The sequence below is a fragment of the Rhineura floridana genome, chromosome 22 (assembly GCF_030035675.1).
Source record: "Rhineura floridana isolate rRhiFlo1 chromosome 22, rRhiFlo1.hap2, whole genome shotgun sequence".
Lineage (NCBI taxonomy): Eukaryota > Metazoa > Chordata > Lepidosauria > Squamata > Rhineuridae > Rhineura > Rhineura floridana.
Genome location: NC_084501.1, coordinates 7,392,556 through 7,419,419, shown reverse-complemented (window position 1 = coordinate 7,419,419; position 26,864 = coordinate 7,392,556). Strand labels below are relative to the sequence as shown.

The 26,864-nt window shown below is 49.2% G+C and overlaps 1 protein-coding gene across 3 annotated transcripts; it reads right to left on the bottom strand.

The window, feature by feature from the left end:
- Positions 1-174: 174 nt before the first annotated feature.
- Positions 175-26,513, bottom strand: MUS81 (MUS81 structure-specific endonuclease subunit). Of its 3 annotated transcripts, none has more exons than XM_061605831.1 (16): positions 26,218-26,513; positions 24,700-24,847; positions 23,831-23,976; positions 20,154-20,252; positions 16,786-16,866; positions 15,571-15,659; positions 12,908-13,087; positions 10,507-10,611; positions 8,120-8,247; positions 6,845-6,957; positions 5,951-6,067; positions 5,596-5,691; positions 4,855-4,977; positions 3,673-3,776; positions 1,037-1,120; positions 175-671 (listed from the first exon to the last, which is right to left on the bottom strand). In XM_061605831.1, the coding sequence occupies exons 1-16, from the start codon at positions 26,329-26,331 to the stop codon at positions 605-607; spliced, it is 1,794 nt and encodes a 597-aa protein (XP_061461815.1). In that variant the 5' UTR covers positions 26,332-26,513; the 3' UTR covers positions 175-604. The 3 variants fall into 3 exon arrangements, with proteins under 3 accessions (XP_061461815.1, XP_061461816.1, XP_061461817.1); XM_061605832.1 differs by having other exon boundaries at positions 12,908-13,084; positions 26,218-26,507; XM_061605833.1 differs by lacking the exon at positions 12,908-13,087 and having other exon boundaries at positions 26,218-26,512.
- Positions 26,514-26,864: the final 351 nt, after the last annotated feature.

Here is a 26,864-nt window from a genome sequence, read left to right as displayed (position 1 = left end):
TAAAGAAAACATGTCGCGACTCCTCCAGAGGTGGAAGTCGGGTCGTTCTGCAGCAGAGAGGAGAGGAAGAGCTTCGCTTTTTCCACTTGGCAGGCCAAACTGGGCCCAGAGTTGGAGGAGGGTGTCCTTTTCCGCTCCTTGGTGGTTGAAGATGGAAGATTCTTTGCCACAAAATGAAGGTTTGCAGTTTTATTAGAATATTAACAGTTTTTTTTAAAAAAAAATAAACAGGGATGAGATGTGGCGGGGCCTAGCTCAGCAGCCAGGAGAACCATGTGACTTAGAATATCCTATAGGGAGCTGTTACTCAAACATTCTTGTTGCTGTTGCTGCGTGCATGCACTAGAATCAACTTGGCTGCTGCCTTGTAAGGCTGGTGGCAAAGAAGTGCATTTCAGACTAGCATGTAATGTCAAGGCAAGAAGGCACAACGCCCCTTTCCCCGGCCTCTGTGGGGCATCTCCTGGGCCAGCTTCCAACAGCTGCTAAAATAATATTTGTCTCAATGGTCCTTCCCCTAATTGAGGTGTGTTGCAGAGGAGTCATATCCCAGTTAGGGTGGTAATCCGTACACATGGGCAGTTATGCACAGCCGCCCACTGGTTCAAGGTAGAGGTCCCGGCGTACAGTACAACTGAGCCAAAGTCTTGCTCAGGGCAGGGCCCAAGTTCCTGTAAAGGGAGGAAGAGGAGGAGGACAAGGGTTAAGGAAGCGGCAGGGGAAAGGCAGAGCCAGCATTTCTTCTTCTGCTCCCCCCCAATAACAGGACAATGGTCAAATCAACTGGGCCCTTTTGAAGTTCAGGCTACATGCGTGCACCCTCAAGGGGGTGGCTAAGACCAACTGGCCCCTCCCTCCACGCTTTCCCAAAATCCCAGAGCAAAGAAAGCCTGCTGATTTCCCTCGCTGCCAGATCTGCGTTCGTTTCCTGAGCTCCCAAACCCACATCCTTTGCGGTTCCGCTGGGGCTTGCACTAGACGCCTTGTGCAAAGCAGGCGTTGAGCTGGAGGGGAAACACGCAGCTCCGTTGCTCACCTCTGCAGTTTGCCACATTTGATGTCACTCAGCAGCCGCTCTTGGCCCTGCGGGGTTGGGCAAGCGGCGTAGGCAGCCAGCAGGCTGAGGGAAAGAGAGAAAGGGGACCAAGGGTTACAAAGGATGGCTGTCGGTCCCACCTCCAGCTGACCATGCAAAGGGGATCCCGTTCAGATGGATGGGAACCTGGGGCCTTCCAGCTGTTGCTGGACTACAGCTCCCATCATCCCTTATTACCGGCCATGTTAGCTGCGGATGACCCCAGCAGCATGGGCAGCACCATAGGTTCCCCGTCCCTGTCTTAGAGCAAAGCAGCCTGCCTTGCACACAGCCAGTCCTATTCGTCTAGTACTGTCTGCTCTGACGGGCAGCAGATTTCCAGAGTCTCAAGCAGTCAGAGGTCTTTGGCATTCCCTGCTACCTGATAAAAAGGATCAAATTAAAAAGGAGATGCTGGGAATTGAACCCTCTGTGTGCAAAGCAGGTGCTCTGCCGCTGAGCTTCTCTCCTGGACCACAGGAAGCTGCCTTGAGCCAGGGTCAGACTATTTTGCCGTTTATCGGGCCCAAGCCAGTATTGTCTACTCTGACTGGCAGCAGTTCTCCAAGGTTTCTGGCGGAGGCCTAGTCTCATCTCCTCGCAGTGGCGGCTGGTGGCTCCATGTCAGTGGGGCGGCGGAGTCCGTTCCGGGTTTTAAGCTGAACTTTCAAGGGGTGCCAAGCTATGGTCTGAAGGCACATGAAGCCAGCACCCTGCTAAAGCTAAACAGGGTCAGGTCTGGTCGGTGCCTGGATGGGAGACTGCCTGGGAACCATGGATGAAAAGAAAGGCAGGCTATAAATGTAATAAATAAATAACTAAGCTCAACAAGAGTTCTAGGGCTGCTCATGACAATAAGTAAACCAGGGGCGAGGAAGCTTTTCCATCCTCAGGTCCACACTGCCTTCTGGGGGCCACATGCTAGTGGTGGGTTGGGCCAAGACAAAAGTGGGTGGAGCAATGAATTTGTGGAGGATAATAAAGCTGCCCATGGCTACTAAGGAAAATAGCTATATACTACCTCCAGGATCTGAGGCAATGTGCCTTTAAATACTTGTTGTTATGTGCCTTCAAGTCGATTATGACTTATGGCGACCCTATGAATCAGTGACGTCCAAGGGCATCTGTCAGGAACCACCCTGTTCCGATCTTGGAAGGTCAGGTCTGTGGCTTCCTTGATGGCATCAATCCATCTCTTCTTTGGCCTTCCTCTTTTTCTACTCCCTTCTCTTTTTTCCAGCATTATTATCTTTTCTAGTGAATCATGTCTTCTCAAGATGTGTCCAAAGTAGGATAACCTCAGTTTCATCATTTCAGCTTCTAGTGATAGTTCTGGATTGATTTGTTCTAACACCCAATTATTGGTCTTTTTTGCAGTCCATGGTATACGCAAAGCTCTTCTCCAACACCATATTTCAAATGAGTTGATTTTCCTCTTATCTGCTTTTTTCACTGTCCAACTTTCACATCCATACATAGAGACCGGGAATACCTTGGTCTGAATGATCCTGACTTTAGTGTTCAGTGATACATCTTTGCATTTGAGGACCTTTTCTAGTTCTCTCATAGCTGCCCTCCCCAGTCCTAGCCTTCTTCTGATTTCTTGACTATTGTCTCCATTTTGGTTAATGACTGGGAATCGTAAGCTGGGGAGAATGCTCCTCCACACAGGTCCCGCTTGTGGCCTTCCTAGAGTTCCTAGTTCCTTGGCCACTGTGAAAATTGAAGCTGGACTTGAAGGGCCCCCTTGAGCCTGATCTGGCAGGTCTTTTCAGCCAAATGGATCCAGTATAGGTTCGGGAGAGACAAACTAAAAGTGCTTCCTTCACACTATGGAATTCGCTTCCACAAGAGGTGGCGATGGCCTGGATCGCTTTTAGGAAAGGTTTTGACCAATTCATGGAGGAAAAGCCAGTCCAGATAGATGGGTACCCAAGATAGCTATATACTACCCTCCAGGATCGGAAGGAGCGTGCCTCTGAATACCAGTTGCTGAGAATCAGACGTGGGGAGAGAGTCCCTGTTGCACTCATGCCCTCCTTAGGGGTTCCCATTGGGACATCTGGCTGGCCACTGGGAGAACAGGATGCTGGACCATACAGCTGGTATAGCATAGTGGGGAGGAGAGCCTGGCTGGGAGTCCAGAGTCTGTGAGTTCAAATCCCCGCTCGTGTCTCCTGGGTGTCAAGGGCCAGCTAAAGATCACCCCACAGTGAGTGGCTCAGGGGTTACGTGCCCTGCCACCTGTGCAGCCGTGGGCAAGCTGCATAGTCCCAAGGAGCCCAGTTGCCCCCCAACTGGCAGCTGCAGACAAGGAAGGGGCTGGCTTGTGCAGCTGTGGCAAGCTGAGCAGGCCCTAGCCAGCTGGGGAGGACTAGCCTCGGAGGGAGGCCATAGGAAACCCCCTCTGAATACCGCTTACCATGAACACCCTATTCAGAGGGTAGGCATAAGTTAGGATCGACTTGAAGGCAGTCCATTTCCAATTTTGGCCTGACCAGATGGGCTCTTATGCTTTTCTATTTAGACAGTTCAAGCAGAGTACAACCCTCCCCCACCAACACATTCACGTCTTTTCAACATCCCCGTCTCCATACCTGGCTGGTGTTTTGTATCTTTCCAGTATGGCAGCTGCCTTCTCTCCGCTGATGCCGCTGATTTGCATGAGCTGCCGGGCAAAGACCTCGCTCACCGTTTGGGCCTGGGAGAGGGAGGGATCAGAGAGACAGCAGCGATCAAGAAAGGCAGCTCTCCACTCCCCTGAATCTGCTTCACCCCCATTGGTTAGCAAGAGAGAGAGAAAACGTCACAAATCCAACCCACGGGAAGAGGAGATGAAGAGAGAGACCTGATAGCGGCTTTTAAATATATGAAGAATAAATGGAGTAAGGGAAAGTGGCTCAGTGGAAGAGCACCTGCTTTGCGTGCAGAAGGTCCCAGGTTCAGTCTGTAAAAGTCTTGACCTGGCGCCGAAAAGATAACAGTGATGGCACCAGGCACACCTCATCAGGGAGATCATTCCATAATTTGGGGGCCACCACTGAGAAGGCCCTCTCCCTTGTTGCCACCCTCCCAGCTTCCCTCGGAGTAGGCACCCGGAGGAGGGCCTTAGATGTTGAGCGTAGTGTACGGGTGGGCTCGTGTCGGGAGAGGCGTTCCATCAGGTATTGTGGTCCCAAGCCATGTAAGGCCTGATAGGTTAAAACCAGCACCTTGAATCGAGCTGGGAAACATACAGGTGGCCAATGCAAGCGGGCCAGCCCTTCCCTATCGCCCTATTATCTGCTACACTACTAGAGATGCTGAAGACTGGAACGGGGAACTTCTGCATGCAAAGCCATGTGTTGAGTCAGGCCTTTGGTCCACCTAGCTCAGTACTGTCTACACTGGCTGGCAGCAACTCTCCAGGGTTTTAGATGGGGCTCCCTCCCAGCCCTACCAAGAGATGCCGGCGACTGAACCTGGGACCTTCTGCACACAAAGCAGATGCCCTGTCACTGAGCAACGGCCCGCTCCTTCAGACATATGAAGCTGCCTTTTTATACTGGGCCAGACCATTGGGTCCATCTAGCTCAGTACCGTCCACTCTGACTGCCAGCAGCTCTCCAAGGTTTCAGATGGAGGGGAGGGAGGGGCTCTCTCCCAGCCCTCCCTGGCAATGTCGGGAATTGAACCCGGGACCTCCTGCATGCAAGGCAGTTGCTCCGCCACTGAGCTACAGCCTGTTCCCATTTCTCCAATTAAAAACCAAAAAGCTACTTCCGCTACATGCAACTTACCTTGTTCTTTACGGCCCCTTCATTAAACTCAGCAAAGGTCAGGAGCCGGCAGGAGCCATCGCTGGGCTGCAGGGGGCGCTCTTGCTCCAATTCCTCCTTCGTACAGCTCAGGAGGGTTTTGCTCTAGGGAACAAGTCAAAGAACAGTCCTGGGCCTGCAGCTGCAGGGTTCAAAGCATCCTCCTCGGTCTTCCTTTCAGGCCTACAGCATCCCTTCTTTCCCCTCCCCCAAGTGTCCTCGTATGGACTACCTGTTGCAAAGTAGCGAAATTGGGAATGGAGCATCTGAGTGAGCCTTTGCGTATGTGAGTCTTTGCTAAAGATTACACCTTCCCTGCAAATTAGTCAGACAGAGACTTTAAGCTTTAAAATAAGAAACAGCTACTTTATTCTGGAAGTACAGACTTGATAGGAAAGAGTTCTACATCTAGCTAACTAGGAGATGCAAAAACTAAGCCTAGTGTTTGCCCTCATGCTTGGAGGAGAGCGAGAGACCAAGAGAAGATGTCTGCTCTCCCTCTCAAGAGAAAGTAGAAGAAGAAGGAAGGAGACCGGAAGATGTGGTCAACATCCTAAGCATATCAGTCTAGCAGGAAGGGAGAGTCAGCAGGAGATCAAAGGATAGCTATAGCCTAGCAATCTGGAGGTCTCCTCTCTAGCTACCCTTTTTAACCCCATGCCTTGGGCCATGCCCCTGTGCCGGAGGAATGCAACTAGGCGCTCTGCTCTACTCCAAACTCACCCCGTACAGTCTGGTCAGGTGACGTGTCATGAGGGTCAAATACGCTGCAGATTCCCGAAGATCACGGGTGCGTTTGACAAAGAAGCCGTCCACCACCTGGGAAAGACGAAGGTTATCAAGGCTGCTGGATGCCGCCGGTCCCCTCCGCACATGCAGGCAACCCTCCTTCCCCCTCCCGCATGGGAGCGACACGGAAGCGGGTACCAACCCGTGGCAGGAGACAGGTTAGGGATGGAGGCAGAGTCCTGGGCCAGTGGGAACTTCAGGTTGCGTATGAGGTGGGTTGGCCGAACCTCGAGGGAAGCGTGCGGAGGGGAAGCCTTCCCTGGGTTTGCCTCCCCTGGGGAGCCCATACCTGGGTGTTGGTCATCGCTTGCTGGAGAGTCTTTTCGGGCAAGCTGAGGTGTTGCACAGAGCCTGAATCTTCCACCAGGTAGATGGGGTGGGAAATGCCACACTGACGCAGACGGAACTGGGCACGCGTTGGGGAAGGAAGCAAGCAGTTACTAGCTGCAATTGGCTGCTCCAGGCTAGATCATTAGGGCGCGCAGCGGGGAGGACTTCAGTGTTCCCCTAAAGTATGTTCTCCCTTTCTGTCTCTCTCACACACAAAATGACTGCTCTTCAGGAAAAGGTTTGTTAAACATGCTCGGAGAGACTCTTTTCTTGGTGATTAACTTCCGCTGTTCCACCATGCTGTGGAGCAGAGGGTAAAGGGAGAGAAGGGAAGCAGGGCCACTGCATCAGCTCTGATGAGCAACCAGCTCCCTTTGGCTCTTCTTCTCTCTCAGCTGTCACCTAGCAGCAGCCATTCCATCAGGCTGCAGAGCAGAGGGAGAGAAGGGAAGCAGGGCCACTCTACCGGCTCTGATGAGCAACCAGCTCCCTTTGGCTCTTCTTCTCCTGTCACCTAGCAGCAGCCGTTCCATCAGGCTGTAGAGAGCAGAGGGAGAAAAGGGAAGCAGGGCCACTGCATCGGCTCTGATTAGCAACCAGCTCCCTTTGGCTCTTCTTCTCCTCCAACTGTCACCTAGCAGTAGCCGTTCCATCAGGCTGCAGAGCAGAGAAGACAAGCAGGGCTACTCCATCGGCTGAGGTGAGAGATCCACTGCCTTTGACTCTTCTCCCTCTTCTGTCACCTCGCAATGACCATCCCATCAGGCTACCCGAACCGTTTCTATCCCAGTCCCTTCCTAACTGTAAAAAAGGCTCCCGTGTACTAGTCCCCACCCCCACAGTAGCCCGGCACCTTCTGCTCCCGAAAGCGGCCGTCAATGATGCTACCGCATAAGTCCGGCATCCGTTTTCGTTCCACCACGTAGTCCAGCACCAGCTCCCGAGCGGTGGGTGCGTGTAGCTGCCCTGAAAAGGGAAGAAGGAAGAGAAGGGTAATTTTTAAGAATGTTAAAAGTGTTTTTATACTCTGGGATGTAGCGTCACAATGATAAATCAAGGAGGGAGGGGAAAGATACAACCAGAGCCCCCTTCCACAAGGCAAATCAGCAAGCCATGCTCAATACAGGATGCCCAGAAGCACTCCAGGATTTCAGGCAGGGGTCTACTCCCAGCCCTACTTGGAGATGCTGGGGGTGGAACCTCTACCACACAGCTATGGCCCTTCCCCATAAAACACTGAGGCACAAAGCAAGCTGCCTTATTCTGAGCCCCGTACCATTGGCCTATCTAGCTCAGTACTGTCTACACTGACTGGCAGCTTTAGACTGGGAGACATTCCCAGCCCTACCTGGGAGATGCCGGGGATTGAACCTGGGACCTTCCGCATGCAAAGCAGATGCTCTGCTGCTGAGTTGCAGCCGTTCCCTTAAACATCAGCTTTGAGTGACTCTAGCTTGAAGGGGACAACTTTCTAGCCTTTAAAGCTTTCTTTCCGAGTGAGTAAAGGCTACCATGAAAATGGAAATGTACTGCCTTCAAGTCGATTCTGACTTATGGCCACCCTATGAATAGGGTTTTCATGGTAAGCAGTATTCAGAGGGGTTTACCATTGCCTCCCTCTGAGGCTGAGAGGCAGTGACTGGCCCAAGGTCACCCAGTGAGATTCATGGCTGGGTGGAGATTCGAATCCTGGTCTCCCAGGTCCTAGTCCGACACCTTCACCACTACACCACACTGCCTCTCAAAAGCCCACAATAGCCTCTGCAAAAAAGAAAAGGGTAGGTGGTGCTCTGATGATCAGAGGACTTCTGTACCCTTCCCTGGGCTCACCCACCCTTTACCCTCTGAGAGCAGGTGCTGATTTGCATGCGGAGCCCTGAGAGGCCTATATGGCTACAGGAATGAAGGAGCTGGCATGGAAGAATCCTCCCCCTCCCAAATTCTTGGTTTGGTTTTAGTCTTCAAAAAGGAGTACGAAGTAGCAGATCCCCATTTTGCTTGAGAGCAGCCCCAGGGAAGGAAAGGGCAACGGCTCCTTGCCAGCTTAAACAGGCTACGGGTACAGGGGCAGGTTCAAAGGGAAGGCCCCAACACCCCACTTGTATCCCGTGGTCCAAAACCCCCTCACCTGCAAAAGAAGAGACGCTCTCCCTGGCCACCCACAGGAAGTCTCCAATGTGAAGCTTCCGGATGCTGAAGGGAACGTTGTTCCGCTGGAGCTCGCTCACTAAGTCTTGTTTCCGGGACGTGGGACCGCTAAAGGGAAAAGGGGGAGGTTGGGAGCAGCTGTTTAGAGCACATTTAGGCTGTCAACAACAGGAAAATGATAACCCTGATTTCAACTGTACTCCCTTTGCTATTATTTTTTAATTACAGTTCCATTTCATTTTTTTATAACAGTTTTTATTGCATTTTCTCATATCACCAGTTCTCTTACATAGATTTTCCATGCAGAATAACAACGACAATAATAATAAAAATATACACAATATCAAAAGCAAACAAAGAAACAAAACATCTGAGCATGTGCAATCCATCCAAGGGGGTATGGACGGTTTCATTTTATTTTCATCACAAAGACACAACAGAAGATCAACGGTAATGCAAACTCATCTAATCATAATCCTGATTGCGTGGCTTGTAGCAACGAGGGAAGCTGTGCATTCAGTGTGGTGGGTCCAAGCCTGTGGAACTCCCTCCTGACTGAGATTAGACAGGCACCCTCCCTGTTGAACTTCAGGCACATGACGAAGACTTTCTTGTTCCAGCAGTCGTTTTAAGGTCTGGTTTGGTTTTAAGGGTTTTAAGATATGGTTTGGCTTTATGATGATCTTCCTGTTTTATTGTTTCATTTCATGTATGGCTCGTTTTAATATACACCGCGTAGAAATGCAGTTTATTAAGGTGCAGAGTGGTAAGCGGCGGTAACGCAGCCGAAAGCTCTGCTCACGGCCAGAGTTCGATTCCAACGGAAGGAGGAAGTCGAATCTCTGGTAAAAGGGGTCGAAGTCCACTCAGCCGTCCATCCATCCGTGGTCAGTAAAATGAGTACCCGGCATATGCTGGGGGGTAACGAAAGGCCGGGGACAGAGCTGGCAATCCCACCCCATATATACGGTCTGCCTAGTAAACGTCGCAAGACGTCACCCTAAGAGTCGGAAACGACTCGCACTACAAGTGCGGGGACACCTTTACCTTTTTAACATACTTGTAAAGCACATGTCTCTACCCCCAAAAGAATCCTGGGAAGCTAGAGTCACTCAAAGCTGTTGTTTAAGGAAGCAGGTGGCAGTGTATAAAATTATGCATGGCACTGAGAAAGTGGACAGAGAAAAGTTCTTCTCCCGCTCCCATAATACTAGAACTCATGGACATTCAAAGAAGCTGAATGTTGGAAGATTCAGGACAGACAAAAGGAAGTACTTCTTTACTCAGCGCATAGTCAGACTATGGAATTTGCTCCCACAAGATGCAGTAATGGCCACCAGCTTGGATGGCTTTAAAAGAAGATTAGACAAATTCATGGAGGACAGGGCTATCAATGGCTACTAGCCGTGATGGCTGTGCTCTGCCACCCTAGTCAGAGGCAGCATGCTTCTGAAAACCAGTTGCTGGAAGCCTCAGGAGGGGAGAGTGTTCTTGCACTCGGGTCCTGCTTGCGGGCTTCCCCCAGGCACCTGGTTGGCCACTGTGAGAACAGGATGCTGGACTAGATGGGCCACTGGCCTGATCCAGCAGGCTCTTCGTATGTCCTCCCTTCACAGGAAACTCTCGGCCAGCTGCCTGGCTGCCTTGTCTTCACAATCACACATCCAAATCAGAATCAAATTAATCAATGGCCGCTTATTCTGGGTAAATAAATCCAGAAGAGTGTAATCTCTGCCCCATCCCCTCCATGTCAGACACTGAGTCCCTCCCCCCATGCTAGGGATGGGATCTGTTGGTGGGTGATGCTTCGAATGCATTCTGTATACTTAACACCTAACAAGCAGTATCAATTCGACTTCAGTCTTTACTGGTCCAATTTCCCCCTCTCTTTAAAAATATTGATATTAATATTTTGAAAGAAGCTATCAATATTTTGCTGCTCCTTCTGGGAGGAAGGGCAGAATGTAAATTTAATAAATAAATAGAATATTTTGAAAGGAAAACAGCTTTGAGTCTTCCTCCTCCACTATTATAGCCTGGGCTTGGTTCCTCCTGCTTGGACCTTGGATTCCTCGAGTGAAGCGGGGATTGCAGAGAAAGAGACACACACACACACACACACACACAGAGAGAGAGAGAGAGAGAGAGAGAACCGTACTGCTATGCTGTGCATAAAATCAATAAAAGAACAATACATTCAATGGGAAAAAATCCAAGTTTGGGGGAAAGCCACTGGAATTTGGAGCAAAAAAGATTGCTCTGCAATGATGGGGAACATGTGGACCACTGAAAAATCCAAATTCAGCTGAATTCCCACCCATCCCTACCCCCCACCCTGAGGGTTTCATCCCTGCAGCTGCCACTCACCCCGTGGTCTCGATGAAATCCACACAGAGGATAACATTAAAGTCTCCTGGGTGGAAGGTAAACTGGGGCTTTAACAAGTCTGCCCTTGGCTCTCCGCAGCTTGACCTGGAAAACCAGAAAATTCATTTATTTAGCAATGACATTTGAATGGCTGCTCAACAACGTAGATCATTTCTTATTATTTCTTCAATTTACTAGTCGCTGCATATGAAAAGTCTCTAAGCAATTTACAAGGCGTTATTGTTAGAGCTTATTTCTATGCAGCCTTTTGGCCGAAAAGGTCACCAAGGCGGCTCACAAAGGTTCATAAAGTGTGCAGAAACACAGGTTGTCCCCAGTGAAGTTCTACTCAAGAGCAGACCCACTGAAAATAAGCTGGTAATCATGTGTCAATTAACTTCAGTGGGACTACTCTGAGTAGCACTAGCGCTCAATATGGCCCATAAAGCGTAAAAGGTAAAGGTGTCCCCGCACTTATAGTGCGAGTCATTTCCGACTCTTAGGGTGACATCTTGCAACGTTTACTAGGCAGGCCGTATATAAGGGGTGGGAGTGTCCAGTTCCTTCCCCAGCCTTTCTTTACCCCCCAACATGTGCCGGGTAATCATTTTACCGACCACGGATGGATGGAAGGCTGAGTGGACCTCGACCTCTTTTACCGGAGATTCGACTTCCTCCTTCCGTTGGAATCGAACTCCGGCCGTGTGCAGAGCTTTGGCTACATTACCGCCGCTTACCACTCTGCGCCACGGAGGGTCATCATAAAGTGTAACATAAAACCAACAAGGGAAAAATCCCAAACACATTACAATAAAAATGTACAAAAATCCAAAGAACAGACCCAGTAATGCAGCAGTAAAAAATTGGGCCGCAAAACCAGCAAATCATCATGATGTTCTCAGGGGACGTGGGAGAGCTCAGAAAAATTAAGTGAACCAAACATGAAGAACACAGTACAAAAGAGCAAAAGCTGCTTCAATTTTGCTCTCTCCGGCAGATGACATGATAAAACACAAATCGCAGAATGGAAGAATCCAGTGAGACCCTATCTGGAGAGGTGAGCAGATCCCATGATCTTGCTAACAGAGAGATAGGTCTCTGCCTTTCCCTTCCTTCCTGCAAGTGCTTTGTTCTTAAGGCGTGTTGCGGGCAAAGTGTGCCAGAGGGTGGGGCGGGCACACTTCGTGGAATTTCCAGAGAATGGCGTGCGGGTGGTTGGGAGCCCAGAGGTGTCTTACAGACAGGATTCAAAAGAAAAGTGAATGCTGCTTCGCTGCGGCAGAGAGTAGACCTCCAGTTAAGCGTTGTTGGAAGTGGGGGAAGAGCAACTCCTGTTTTGTTCTTTTGTTTGTGCTCCAGAAGGGAGATAGAGCTAGGGTCCTCCAGATGGATAGGCTTATCTTTTACCAGACTGCTTACGGGGACCAGACGGTTTGACCACATAACACCAATTCTGGCTCGCTTGCACTGGCTGCCTATCTGTTTCCGGGCCCGGTTCAAGGTGCTGGTTTTGACCTATAAAGCCTTACACGGCACAGGACCACAATACCTGTTGGAACGCCTCCCCCGTTACGAACCTGCCCGTACACTACGTTCATCATCAAAGACCCTCCTCCAAGTTCCCACTCATAGGGAAGCTCGGAGGGTGGCGACGCGGAAAAAGGCTTTTTCTGTGGTGGCCCCCGAACTGTGGAATGATCCCACAGAGGAGATACGCCTGGTGCCAACGTTACTATCTTTTCGGCGCCAGGTTAAAACTTTTCGCCCAGGCTTTTTAACATGCTTTATAACATGCTCTTAACTTGCTTGTATGTGTGGATATTGTTTTAATTTTTTAACATTTTAAATTTTTAATGTGTTTATATTGTTATAGGTTTATTGTACTTTTGATGTTTCTTGTCTTGTGAACCGCCCAGAGAGCTTCGGCTATGGGGCGGTCTATAAGTTTAATGAAATTAATTAAATTAAATTAAACCTGTGATGCTCTGACTAACTTCCTTCTGTTTTTAGACTGTTACGTCTTTAGGGAAACTTACCTGCCCCTCCTCCTTCTGCCCTTTCCATTCCTTTCTTCTCTGACTGTCCGGGAGAGAGGAGACATCCCTTTGTCTCTGCTCTCTCCAAGCCATGAGGCTAACCCCTACACCTGGGCGTTATGCCTCCAACTTAGTTAGTTAGTTAGAAGCTTTCTTAGGCAAATGCACGCACACGCTGGCACACTCGCATTTCAACATCTGCCATTACTCTGCTGCTGTGGCGTTGCTTTAAACGAAATTAAGCAACGCAAACACACGCAGCACAACAAGCGTCACCCTGGGGCTACTTCGTCAACTCTGCTAGTCCCCCGTCACCTTCCTGGGAGAAGAAATGTAGCCACTTGGGGAGTGAGGAAGGTACTCACTCGGAGGAGGTACCCTGGTCCGACCTTTCTGAACACTGCCTGTCTTCAATGTCTCCTTCCAAAAGCGGCAAGGGTTCTCTGGCTCCAGCCGCCGGTGATGTGGAATCCTTCTCCTTCGGCTCTTTCAAAGCTGTCAGCTCCTGGGCTAAGGTTAGCCCTGCCTCCATGAGAGAGTATCTGCTGGAGCAGAGGGGATGGGTGAAAACTGTCCTACTTGGACTCTCAGTTTGTCTCCCGTCCCCGTTTCTAGTTGACCTCTCCGGAATAAGAGACCGCCTTCCTTCAATTTTCAACAGGGCTACCCCAGATTAGAATTCCCAGACCTTAACGCGAGTGACAGCTCACTTTGGCCACCAGCAAGGCACCTTGCCTTCTGGTCTGACTCGTTACTTGCAGCCAGATTGTCCCGTGTACGCTGGCCTCCGTTTTGCTGATTTTTGTCTCCTTCTTTGTACTCTCTTTCCTATGGCCTTGTGACGCTTCGATGGGATTTTTACATGATGATTACGGTGGGGACGCGAGATAGGGCCTTTTCGGTGGCGGCCCCTAGGTTGTGGAACTCCCTTCTTAGGGAGGTAAGAATGGCCTCCTCTGTGCAGTCCTTCTGTCGGCAGGTAAAGACTTCTCTCTTCCTACAGGCTTTGGGACCCGAAGGTCTTAAGGACAGGGCTTGAAGTGGGTGCTGAACTGTCATTGTTTTATCTGCATGGCTATTTAAACTGAGTTTGCAGTATTTTAAATGTAGTTAAATGGTTTTAATATTTCAATAGTTTAATGATATTTTAATGCTGATTTTTGTATGTTCTTAATTATGTGTACTTTTTATCTGGAAGCCGCCTTGAGTTCCAGTTTGGAAAAAGGGCGGGGTATAAATAATGATGATGATGATAATGATAATAATAATAATTACAGTATTCTACTGTATTGTTGGTTTTTATTTAAAAAAAAAAGAATTCCCAATCCTAGGAAGGTCTATTCTGAAGGTCATCTCACCCCAATGTACCCAGTCGATCACTGCATTGTGCAGGTAGGGGCCTCCTGCAGATTCCATCTCTCAGAAGGTCCATTCCGCACAATCTTGGAATCGGGCCCTTGCTGTGGTGGCACCTACCCTTTGGAACTCCCTCCTGTTACCTATCAGGCAGGTGCCCTCTTTACGATCTTTTGGCGCCTACTGAAGACCTTCCTTTCCCAACAAGACTTTTGAGTGGAGGGGTTCCCCGCGCCCAGTCTGGGGGTTGTTTCCAACGTTAGTCCCACTCAAAGTAGATCCATTGAAATTAACGGACCTAAATCAGTCATGCCCATTAGTTTCAACGGGTCTACTCCGAGTAGGGCTAATACTGGAGACAATCCACCAAGACTTGAAATTGCTTTCAGTTTCATGGCATATTTTTTTATTATTGCTGATGCATTTATTGATTTTTTTAAAAAATTGCTCATCACTTCGCGGGAAGCAATTCAAAAATGAAGGGAATGAAACAAAGACTTCTGAAGGAAGCCCCGCTGGAATCTGATGTAGCTTGTCAAGCTACACCTGCTGAAATTCCCTCTTCTACACAACTATTTAAAAGGTGCAGAAGCCCTTGTCTTTTCCACCTGGCCACCCTAAATCAGGTGTGGGGGGAAGCTTTGGTCCTCCAGATGTTGCTGAACTACAGCTCCCACCGTCCCTGGCCATTGGGCATGCTTGCCAGGGCAGATGGGTACTGTAGTTCATCAGCATCTGCAGGGCCAAACGCTTCTCGCGTCTGACCTCGGGTGGCTTCCCTACAATGCCATTTGTTATGGCAGAGGTGGGTAGCCTCAAGCCAGGGAACTGACCGAGGCCCCCCAGGCCTCTGCATGTGGCCTTGGGGATTCTCCCTAGCCCATGCCCCTTTCCCAGGCCACACCCCTCACCAGCCCTCCTCGAGGGCTTTTGCCTGGCTGGAATGTGCCTTCTAACGGTGGTAATCCCTCTTCCTTGCTTGGGTGGGGGATGGAAAGTTGTATAGAATTGTCTGTGCAGAAAAAAGTGTGCAGAAACCTCAGGGGTTTTATGTATTTACTTGGAAAAATATTTCTATACCACCCTCTCATAAAATATCAAGGCAGTGTAGAGCAATATAAAAAACATTTTTTTTAAACAACATTAAAAGCTTTGCAGTGCAACTGGAGCACAGCCTACCGTACAAAGGTGAGAATCGCATCCATTGCCCTGCTCATTTTTGCCTCTGGCCTTGCCCACCGCTGGTAGGCGGCCCTCAGAAAGTTCCCCAGGAAGGCATGCAACCCTCGGGGCTGAAAAAGGTGCCCCAACCCCCCTGCATTTCAGGTCCCCAATGCTCCACACGCTCACACAGGCAGGCAATGACAGACACCATGGAACAAAGCAGGACCTTTCGCTGATGGGCCTCCTGGGCGCATCAGCGTCCCTGTCTGTGTGAAAGAGGGTGTGCTTCCTGGGGACCAAAGATCCTCAGCCATTTTCTTTTATATGTTTGTGTGTGTGTTTAACAAAAAGAAAGAAAGCAAAGCTTCTAACTCTCATGGAGTTGGACCAGAGCTTGCAAAGAAATGAGTGGATCGTGCTAAAAGCTCACACGCCTCACTGCAAAATAAGCTACATACTATCCATGGATTCTCCCTATCCCACCCCATCTCTAGTACAATATCCTCACCTGGCTGGGATATTGGTCTTGAGGACTAGCTCCCTGCGAAGCAGACTGCTGACTGCAGACCAGGCAGTGTTCTTACTCCCAGGATCGGCCTGTCAAGGGAAATAACAACAATAAAAATAAGTCCAGGAGAGAGAGAGAGGGAGGCAGGTCAAAAATACATCAGGACTTATTCTAGCATGATTTCCCTGACCGCCCACAGGGCAATCCACAATCATCCGACTAGTGGGAAGGATCCTGATGGCTTTTTATTGTTTTGTTGTCATTTCTTTTAAATTGCAATGTTTCTTGCAAGCTGGCTTGGAAGGACTGTATCCTGAAAGATGGGATGTAAGAAATTATAATAAAATAATGATAAATGTCTGAAAGAGCGTCTCCTTCCCTACTGACCCTCTCAGGTGTTGAGATCAGCAAAGGGTGCCCTTTTGGTAGTTCCGCCACCCTTGGAAGCGCAGGAGGTGGTGACCCAGGACAGGGCCTTCTCTGCAGCGGCCCCCAAGTTGTGGAACTTCCTCCCCACTGAGGTGCAGCTTCAATATACAGTTTCAGGCGAACACACCTCTTACCCTGGCCTTTGACACCTGAGACGTGTATTTTTAGAACCCATCCCATTTTGGGATTTCAGGTTGTTTTTAAATTCTTTTTAATGTCATGCTTTGAAGTAGTTGTAACCCGCCTTGGGACCTTAGGGTAAAGGGCAGGTAATAAATGATGATGATAGGGTGGGTGGCAAAATAAGGTGGGCTTGCCCAATTGGGGTATGCCAGGAGGCAGATATAGATATTCCACAACCAGATGCTCACTCTGGATCCCAAGGTCAGGCCAAGGGCTCCTCCAGACGACTTGTTTATTGGGCATTCATCCTGATTTGCTCGCACAAAGCTTACACAGCGTTAGACTATATCAGCTGAGCATTCATTCTGATTTTGTTTGTGGGTTGGTCATACAACAACGTGCTTTCTTCCTGAATTCTTGCAGGGTGTTTAAACACCTTCCCGTTAATCCTTCCCTCATTCCACACCTTTCTGTGCATTTCCCCACTAATTTCCCAACCGCAAAAAAGTCAGCATTTATTTTTAAAAAGTGGGTTTGTAGCACTAGGGCGACAGAGTGCTTGAATCCACTTGAACTGCTTGAACCGAAAAGTCCAGAGTGCACTTGAACCCCTCCCGCAAAATAGCGACAGGCTGGAGGCACCCAAAGACTTTTGAAACTCACCAGAAAGAAAGATTTATCGCACAGCGGCTGAGCAGCTCTCTGCAATTCTGGCTTCGTCAGGTAACCCCGGGAGTGAGGATTCTGGAAGACAGATCAAAAAGGCAGGAGAAGCTATATAATTATAATAATAATAAGACCGAGGTGCTACTTGTGGGGGACAAAAGAAGGTTGGGAGATGTTGACCTGAAGTTCAATGGGGTGAGTTTACCCCTGAAGGACCAGGTCCGCAGCCTTGGGTTTGTACTTGACTCCAGGCTGTCCATGGAGGCTCAGATTTTGGCGGTGAGCCGGGCAGCCTGGTATCAACTACACCTCATACGAAGGCTGCAACCCTACCTTCCTGCTCATCAGCTCCCCCTGGTAGTACACGCCCTGGTCACCTCTCGTTTGGACTACTGTAATGCGCTCTACGTGGGGTTACCCTTGAAAACGGTCGGGAAATTACAACTTATACAAAATGCGGCGGCTCGACTACTTACGAATAGTTGCCGCCGGGATCACATCACCCCAGTGTTGTTCGATCTTCACTGGCTTCCAGTTGTTTTCCGGGCCCAATTCAAGGTGTTGGTATTAACCTTTAAATCCCTATACGGTCTCGGCCCAGTTTATCTGACGGAGCGCCTTCAACGCCACCAATTATGCCGCCCGACAAGATCAGCCACTCAAGGCCTTCTCTCAATCCCGCCGACAAAAACAGCTAGATTGGCGGGTACAAGAGAGAGGGCATTCTCAGGGGCGGCCCCCACTCTCTGGAACTCCCTCCCACAAGATCTCCGGCACGCCTCTTCCCTAAATGTATTCCGTAAAGCCTTAAAGACCTGGCTCTTTCAACAGGCCTTTGGGATCTCCGGGGAGGGTTAATTGCTAAGACTGAAATGCCTCCTACCCTGTTTTAATATTGTTGCTGCTGTATTATTCTCATGCTGTTTTTTATTGTATTATTGTATTTTATCTCATTGTGTTTTAACTGTTTTGTACGTCGCCTAGAGTGGCCTTTGGCCAGATAGGCGACACAGAAATTAAATTTATTATGATTATTATTATATGCTTATAGTATAAGAAAAGAAGAGCCTGGTTGCTGGATCAGACCAGTGGCCTATCTCGGCCGGCAATGGCCCATCTAGTCCAGCATCCTGTTCTCACAGTGGCCAACCAGGTGCCTGGGGGAAGCCCGCAAGCAGGACCCGAGTGCAAGAACACTCTCCCCTCCTGAGGCTTCCGGCAACTGGTTTTCAGAAGCATACTGCCTCTGACTAGGGTGGCAGAGCACAGCCATCACGGCTAGTAGCCACTGCTAGCCTTATCCTCCCGGAATTTGTCTAATCCTCTTTTAAAGCCGTCCAAGCTGGAGGCTATCATTCCCTCTTGTGGGAGCAAATTCCATAGTTTAACTCTATCATCATCATCATTATTATGAGCTTGGCGATCACTCGTGACCGAGTAAGATTGTCTTCCAAAATAAAGTGTTTCCATGGGACTTTTGTTATGGAAGACACCTGTGCATGATTTTGTTTTACGTGGGGAGATCGGCGCACGACGATCAACACACAATCTTGACAGAAAAAGGCTTTGACCCAATGGCATGGGTACCACGACGATTGGAAGTCTTTTATCTGCTGCAGCCGTCATCCGCCTTCACAGCTGTTGTAACGTACACATTGTTATCCTTTGCCTGTTCTGCCGTTGAGGACGTTCTTGGGTCGTTCTTTGTCTGGTTCCTCTCCCTTGACCTCACCGCCATGGGTGACCCTGCTGGGAGTACATGACTCCCGACGGCATCGCTCACAGGGTTCATTGGAACACGCAAGCCCACTCACCACTGCAAGGTGACGATCCATTATTATACTCTGTGAAGAAAGACTTTTCTATGTCCTGAATTATTTCTACACATAGACTTTTCTACGTCCTGAATTATTTCTATGTTCTGAATTATTCCCGAATTATTATTATTGCACTCTGTGAAGAAAGACTTTTCTATGTCCTGAATCTTCCAACATTCTGCTTCATTGGATGTCCACGAGTTCTAGGGTTCAGAGAGAGGGAGACAAACTTGTCTCTATCCAGTTTCTTCATGCCATGCATAATTTTATGCACGTCTATCACATCACCACTTACCCACCTTTTCTCTAAACTAAAAAAACCCCCCAAATGCTGCAATGTTTCCTCACATGGGAGCCGCTCTATCCCCTTGACCATTTTAGTTGCCCTTTTCTGAATCTTTTCCAATATCCTTTTTGAGGTGAGGCGACCAGAACTGTACACAGCATTCCAGATGTGGCTGCACCATAGATTTGTATAATGGCCTGATGAGATCAGCATGATGATTCCCTCCCAGGATTGCCTTTTCCTAGCCCAGGGCTGTGGTCCGCCAGATGTTGCTGGACTCCAGCTCCTATCACCCCTGTCAGAATCTGCCGGCTGCACCGAGGTGATTAACGGTGTTGTAAAACAATTAGCCGGCAGCTGCCTAAGCAGAGGCATGGCTTTCAAGCAGATAAGCAAGGGAGAGCGTCAAGGGGACTCGCTGCACATACCAGTTCGTCTTCCAAAAGAAAAGGTCAGATAGAAAGCAAAGGTTCGATATTCCGACAAGGTAATCCCAGTTTCAAGGCACAGCTGGAGAGGGTCTGACACTGGCATATGCTTCCAGCAGTGGGCAAAGGCCTCTTGCTGCCTTTTACGCTCTCCCCCATTCGGTGCTAGCAATCAGCCCTCTGACTCCCGGAGCCTGTAGCCTTAAACGGCCAGAACACCTGCGTTGTTGTGCTACTCGCAGGCGTCTTTGCTCTGCAGGGAGCAGGAGAGCCTCTCGTCCGTGCCCTGAGTCCAACTGAGGGGCTCCAGCTGTGTCCTGAACATGTTCCAGGGATGGGATGTCCCCTCTCCTGGGTCCGCTGTGCCAATCCATGGCTCCTCCTCCTCCTCTGAGGACTCATCTCATGGAGGCATGACAAGCCCCAGCCAGCACGGTCAGTGTTCAGGGACGAAGGGAGCTGGAGCCCAACAACATCTTGAAAAGGGCTGCAGGTTCCTTAGGCCTGTCTTAGCCGGATCCCACTTTTGCTGCCTTCCGGGACAAGATTCCAAAACGAGAAGAACCTTTGCAATTCCCCGGTATTCGGGGCTTCGTCATCCCCCTGTGGTTTTCACACAGGCCTTCTGGGAAACGCAGGCTCCAAGGTTGCACAACCCATCTGTATCCCCCAAATAATAACAATAACAATAACAATAATAATAATACCCCGCCTTTTGGCCCAAGGACCTCAAGGCGGCTTACAAAAGAGACAAATATCAAAATACAATATAACAATACATCAATAAAACAAAAAACCAATACAATGAAGCTTCTGTATCAGCTGCTCTCTTACCGTACTGTCCTGGTAAAGAGCCACCAAGATGGCGTAGGCTCCAGAACGGGGATCTGGGAGGTACCTCCGGGCACGCTGGCGTGACGGGGGTTGCTTTTTCTAAATGGAGAACGAAAAAAACAGGTGTGTCTTTTTCAGGGACTCTGCCAGTACAGTCTTCGTCTAACCTTCCCACCTCACCTTCGCTCTCTCTTTAAGACTCTATCCAATAATCCTGTTTGTGCCTTGGGATTCAAATTGAAGCAGTGTCAGGGTTCAGGTGCCGTACTCAGACCTCTGGTCCATCTAGCTCAGTATTGCCTACACTGACTGGCAGGGGCTCTCCAGGGTTTCAGGCAGGGGGCATTCCCAGCCCTATCTGGAGATGCCATTGGGGATTGAACTCGGGACCTTCTGCATGCACGGCAGATGCTCTGCCACTGAGCTATGACTCTTCCCTGGGGTCTCCTCAGAGGAGGAGCAGAACCCTCTAGTAGTCCACTGCACTGCCAGCAACTAAGACCATGACATGCTAGCTGCAAGCCCGCAAGTCTCCACACCAGGTTGCTGTCCGACTCTTGGACGAACACACCTGCCCACCCTCACCATCGCTCCCAGCGCAGGATTTTTATTTTATGGTTCTGAGACATTCAATATTAACTATACCTCTAAAATGTTCTTCCCTAAGCATTTTATCTATAACAGAAGCATATTCACAACTGAAATCCTGGGTTCATCAATTTCTATATTTAAAATGTTAGCAAAACGTTTTGTAGGTGACTTTGGCATGCTTCTGCTTCTGTCGTAAGATCCTAGCTGCTTTTAGTTGTGATATGGTGTGAAGCCTTATGATTCCACGCCCGTCATTGTGAACCTTCTTGGTTTTTCCTTGAGCGCTCATAAAATGATCTGTCAACTATATGCCTATATGAATAATGAATACACGCATATTGTTTCAGTCCTACACCAGCAGCATCACAGGAGCAGAGGGAACGGCAGATGAGGCAGTAGCTTCAGGACCACCAGCTTGCTGCACGTGAGTCTACTTGGGAGGATGGGGAAGCTCATGTCAGCACCTGCCTGGATCAGAGCCCAAATGGGAGCCACAAAGGGGTGGAGCCTCCAGCTCCTATATGAGCTCTCAGTTCGAGCTGAATCACTGCTGAAGCGACAGCTCCCTTGGAGAGTTGTGGTCCAGTGTAGAAGCCTTTCCTGAACTGGAGGAAAGAGACAGGCTGGCTGCACAACCTGTCTGGAATGTTGCTATTTGCCCTGGACCATGTTAGGTTAAGTATCAAATGGTGCATGCCTGGATGACCCTACAAAGTATATACACACACACACACACATCTCTCTGGGGGTTAGGATGAAGAGAAGGGCTCCTGCCTAGAGATGTAAAATTTCCAGAAATTTTGAAGCTATGGAGGAGAAAACACCAGGGTTCCCCCACCCCCAAATTCATTTCCCCCCCCCGGGCCTTCACATCTCTACTTCTGTGGTTTCTTAGCTAGCAAAGCAAGGTTCTGCAAAAGACAAAAAGGAGAACGCGGCAAGTGGAGGGACAAAGTTGGAAATTGTGTCAGGCCCAGAACACAGGCTGGAGCAATTGCACGTAGTTTTATTACCCCCATTTTGCAGATAGGAGAGCTGAGGCAGAGAGGAAGAGAGAGAAAGGGGCTTGCCTACGCTAGGGGTGAGGGACCTCACGCATGGGGGCTGAATGTGGCCTTTCAGGCCTCTCTGTCTGGCCCTTGGGACTATCCCCAGGCCACCCCCTCACCGGCCTTGCTTTACACCCTCCTGGAGTGTTTTTGCCTGGCTGGTCTGTGTCCTCGAATTCTGACAATACCTCCTGCTTGACTGGATGGAGGATGGAGAGGGGTGTTTCTGACAGAGCTTGGAAGTAACTAATTACAAGCAACGAATTACTTGCACTTTATTACTTTTTTGAGTAACGAGTGGGTAACTTCATTACATTTTGTTGGTAATAGAACGAGCAGAGCTTGGAAAAGTTACTTTTTTGAACTACAACTCCCATCAGCCCAATCCAGTGGCCATGCTGGCTGGGGCTGATGGGAGCTGTAGTTCAAAAAGTAACTTTTCGAAGCTCTGAGAACGAGTAGTAACTTCATTACTTTTGAGGAGTAATTGTAATGTTTCCAGCATTACTTTTGCGCATTTTTTGGGGGGGAGCAGGGGAAGTCTTCTGCTCCTCTGATTTGTGAATAAAAATCATGTGCTTCAAATTGGGTTTCTGTGCAGCATTGCTCTTCCTTCATGCTCTATGGGTGCTTAGGAGGCGACGAGGGAGGAGGGTGGAGAGCGAGACGGGGTGGAGAAAACAATTGTTTAAAAATTGACAGGAGTGGAAGGAGAAAAGAGCTGGAGGCAATATATATATACAAAAAATATGTGTGTTGGGGTATCATCATAGCTGGGGGTGGGGTGAGGGAATGTGAGATTCTGTTATGCCATTCTGTTAATCTTACGGATAAAAAAAAATATTCTACTACCCTCTGTGTGTGTGCTTATTTTTAATGTTGTTTTAGGCTATTTAGATGTGCAGCAGCCAAGGCCAGCACCTTGTAGGCATTTTTTTAAAAAAGTAACTAAAATGTAATTGTAGCAATTACTTTTCAGTAAAAGTAATCAGTTACTTTCGGAGCAATTGTGATTGTACCGGTAATTACTACTTTGGGGGGGGCATGTAACTGTAACTTATTACTTTTTAAAAGTAATCTTCCAAGCTCTGCTTTCTGAGCTGGTGTAGAGGCTAGTCTGCAGTACAGAGGCAATATTAACATTCTTTGTTCCACCCACTTTTGCCTCTGGCCCCACCCACCACAGGCATGCGGCCCTTGGGAGGCTGCCTAGAAGAGAATGCGGCCCTCACGATGAAAAAAGTTCCTCACCCCGGCCTAAAGCCACCTAGGAAGTTTGTGACAGCAGCAAGAACTAAACTGGGGACTCCCCAATTCATAGCCGCAGGAGCTGTCAATGCCCCCTAACTAGCCCAGTTCACACCCTCCTTGAGTGCTTTTGCTTGGCTGGGATGTGCCCTTCCACTGTAATAATGCCTCTTGCTTGCTTGGTGGAGAATGGAGAAGTTTGTGTGTGCGCGTGAGTGTGTGTATAACGAAACCCCTGACTTTAGCATGGCTAGAATGTAGCCTACTGTACAAAGGATAAGAGTCACGCCCATTGCTCCTCCTACTTTGTCTCTAGCTCCACCCACTTTTGCCTCTGGCCACTTCCACCACTGCTGTAGTCAATTACCTGCACGATCATCAAGGAACGTTTTCTGGCCTGCTCCAATTAGAACAGGCATGGGGAACCTCAGGCCTGAGGGGCCAAATGTGGCTCTCCAGGACTCTCAGTCTGGCCCTTGGAACTCTTCCTAGGCCGCACCCCTCACTGGCCCTGCTTCATCCCTCCCCCCCCCCCGTGCTTTTGCCTGGCTAGAAAGCGTCCTTGAACTCTCATCATGCCTCTAGCTTCCCTGGAAAGAGGATAAGAGACACAGAGAGAGGTGTGTGTGTGTTACATTCACTGCTCCACCCACTTTTGCCCCTGGCCCCGCCCACCACTGGCATGTGGCCCTCAGACATTTGTCCAGAAGGGAATGCGGCCCTTGGGCTAAAAAAGGTTACCCATCCCGGATTATAACAGGGGCGTCATAACCGCTGTTGCGTCCTCACCTTTATGAGCTGTCCTTGATTTTGATCTGGCTCTGTGGGGCATAGGGCAGGCTGCAGCTCGGGGATATCGCCAGCAGATAGGCCTTTGCCGCTGAGGGGCTCTGCATCCTCCTGCTCCTTCCGAAAAGAAGGTGGGGTCTGCAGACCTGGAATTTGCAGTATAAACTCTGTGAATCAAGGCTGCTTCTATAGACAGGGTTGTGAATGATGTTTAGTGGACACTAAACAAATACTGCAATTGAAACCTATGAAGGGGGTTTGCTGACATCTGCATTCCTCCCTCTTTTCCCATAAGAGAGAGTGGGGCATTGGGGGGGGGAGCTAGCCAAGGCACTCCCAAAGACCAGGCTCTCTGACTACTAAAATCGTGCTTACATTTCTTTCATTTTCTGAAAAGTTACCAGTTTTCAAGTTTTAAAATTCACAGTCATAAGGACTAGAAACTTGTGCTGTTTTAATGGCAAATGAACAACTCTCAAGGCCCAAACTAGGCTGTGCCAGGGGCAGCCCTGAGTGTTTACCTCTATGTCTGACCAGTTCATATCTGCCCTAAACAGTCTTGGGCAGCCTTTCTCAACCGTTGGGCCCCCAGATGTCGCTGGACTACAATTCCCATCATTCCTGACCATTGGCCATGCCAGCTAGGGCTGATGGGAGCTGTAGTCTGGCAACATCTGGTTGGGAAGCAATTAAAAATACAATTAAAAAGCATACCGCCTCTAGCACAGCACATTACAAATTGCTAACACAGGCAGAAAAACCACTGTGGTCCACCAAGATCCTCAGCAGTTTTCAAGTTTGGGAACCACTTAAATTATTTATACGAGGCCCACGTTGGACCTTCAAGGGCCAGTGCCTCCCCAACGCACCTGTCCACGCTGTACCGTCCTGGGCGCAGCGGTGCCTCTCCAGCTGTTCATCTAGCTGATGGCAGATCTGCTCACCGAAGTACTGGAGGATGCGGGCCTCGCGCCCACTGCGCAAAGGGAGCGGGTATTTGAGGAGGGAGCTTAGCGCCTGAATCAAAAAAAGGTAATTTCTTTGTTACATTTACAGTACATTCCACTTTTCCTCCAAGGAGCGCAAGGTGGCGTATGCAGCTCTCCCCCTCCGCATTCCATCCTCACAACAACCCTGTGTGGTGGGTTTGGCTGACAGGCGGTGACGGGCCCAAAGCCATGCAGTGAACTTCCTGGCTGAGTGGGGATTTGAACGCTGGTCTCCCAGGTCCCAGAAGCGTAGGAAGGTGCCTTACACTGAGTCAGACCCTTGGTCCATCTAGCTCAGTATTGTCTTCTCTGACAGGCAGCAGCTATCTAGGATTTCAGGCTGGGGACACTCCCGGGGACACATCTGCACCGGAATTGTTTTTAGATGTTTAAATTGTTTTATCGCTTGTGTTTGCGCCGCCCTGGGCTCCTCTGGAAGGAAGGAAGGGATATAAATTTAATCAATAAATTGATAGGTGATTGCTTTGGCTAACCAGTTGGCCAGTTAATAGTCATAGAATCATAAAATCATAGAATAGTAGAGTTGGAAGGGGCCTATAAGGACATCAAGTCCAACCCCCTATAACAGTGTTAATTATTGACACACAGTGTTAGGTCTAGACTTGAATTACAATCCTGACACACTTTTCCAGGAGTGAGAACTGAGTGAGGCTTATTTCTCAGTAGGCATGTACAGGATTGCACTACATGGCATACTTGGAACAGACACACTGAAATCCATAACTGCACTCCCATTGATTTCAGTAGACTCTCACTAAGCCTGGATAAAAAGCATAATTTATGTTTTTATTTAAACCTTTTCTTTATCTTCACTTAAAATAAACTAAAACTAGTGCCTGCCCTCACACCCGAGTGGCCTGGTGGTTAGTGTCAGACTAGGACCTGGGAGACCAGGGTTCGAATCTCCACTCAGCTATGAAGATCACTGGGTGACCTTGGTCCAGTCGCTCTTTCTCAGTCTAACTACCTCACAGGGTTGTTGTGGGGATAAAATGGAGAGGGAGGAGAAACACGTACGCCACCTTGAGCTCCCTGGAGGAAAAGGCAGATATAGAAATGAAATCATATATAAATAAATAAATTTAAGGCATGACAAGAAAGGAAAATGGATTGTGAGGAAGGAGGCAATATACAAATCCAGATACAAAGTTCTTCCAGTGACCGGATGGGGTGAAAAAGTTCAAGGAGTTTAATATTATGTATAAATATATTAATACATTTAAAAGAGAAAGAGGGAGGCAAATTGGGGGGGGAGAGCAAACGAGATGGGGAGGGTCCGACGAGCTAGATTTAGGCAAGGTGGGCGTGGCAAAACTTCCCGGAGGGCGTGGTCTGTCACCAATGGGCGTGGCCTGCCACCGGAGGGGCGTGGCTTACCCGTTCATAGGCGCGTTGGCTCCTGACGCGCCCGCGCTCGGCGGCCTGGTCCCGCCACTCCTGGAGCCAGCGCGTAAATAAGGGGTTCGGGCACCCTTGAACAGGGCCCGGCATCTTCCGAAGGCGCCAGAACTCTCTTCTTGCCCTTCGACACGGAAGTCGCCGAGCGGCCTCACCGCAGACGGAGCGACAAAGAGTTGCCCGCCAGGGAGGGACTGCGCACGCGCACTTCACACACACCCCGCCATCGAACGGCAAAACCACAGATCTATGAAAAAAGTAGAGAGAAACATCGCTTGCAGTTTTTTTTGTCATTTCAATAGGCCTTTTGAAAATTATTTCTTCTCCTCAGAGAGGCAGAAGCTAGAGCTGCTTATGCAAATCCGTGGAGAAATCTTAACATCTCGCTGTGTTTGTGACTGGGCACCAGCCTGCCCTAGAAAAGCAGGAAAGGCATCAGCCCCAGCGCTGACTTTGCTTTGTGTGAAAACGGGGTGTGTTTTAATTTGAATTTTTGGACGTATGAAAATGTGCAGCCGGCTTGCCTGCAAATCAAGGGGGCAAGCCAAGGGGGCTCGAGTATATGCAGCTGGGCGCTGGATTTGGCTCTGCGGAGGTAGTTAATGGAGACAGAAACCAGGCTGAAC

Coding starts and splice junctions, on each gene's coding strand:
- MUS81 (XM_061605831.1), bottom strand. CDS start 26,331: ATGCCGGGCCCTGTTCAAGGGTGCCCGAACCCCTTATTTACGCGCTGG. Junction 16,867..20,153: donor CTCTTTACCAGGACAGTACG/GTAAGAGAGCAG, acceptor TCTGTCTTCCAG/AATCCTCACTCCCGGGGTTA. Junction 6,068..6,844: donor GCCGCTTTCGGGAGCAGAAG/GTGCCGGGCTAC, acceptor ACGCGTGCCCAG/TTCCGTCTGCGTCAGTGTGG.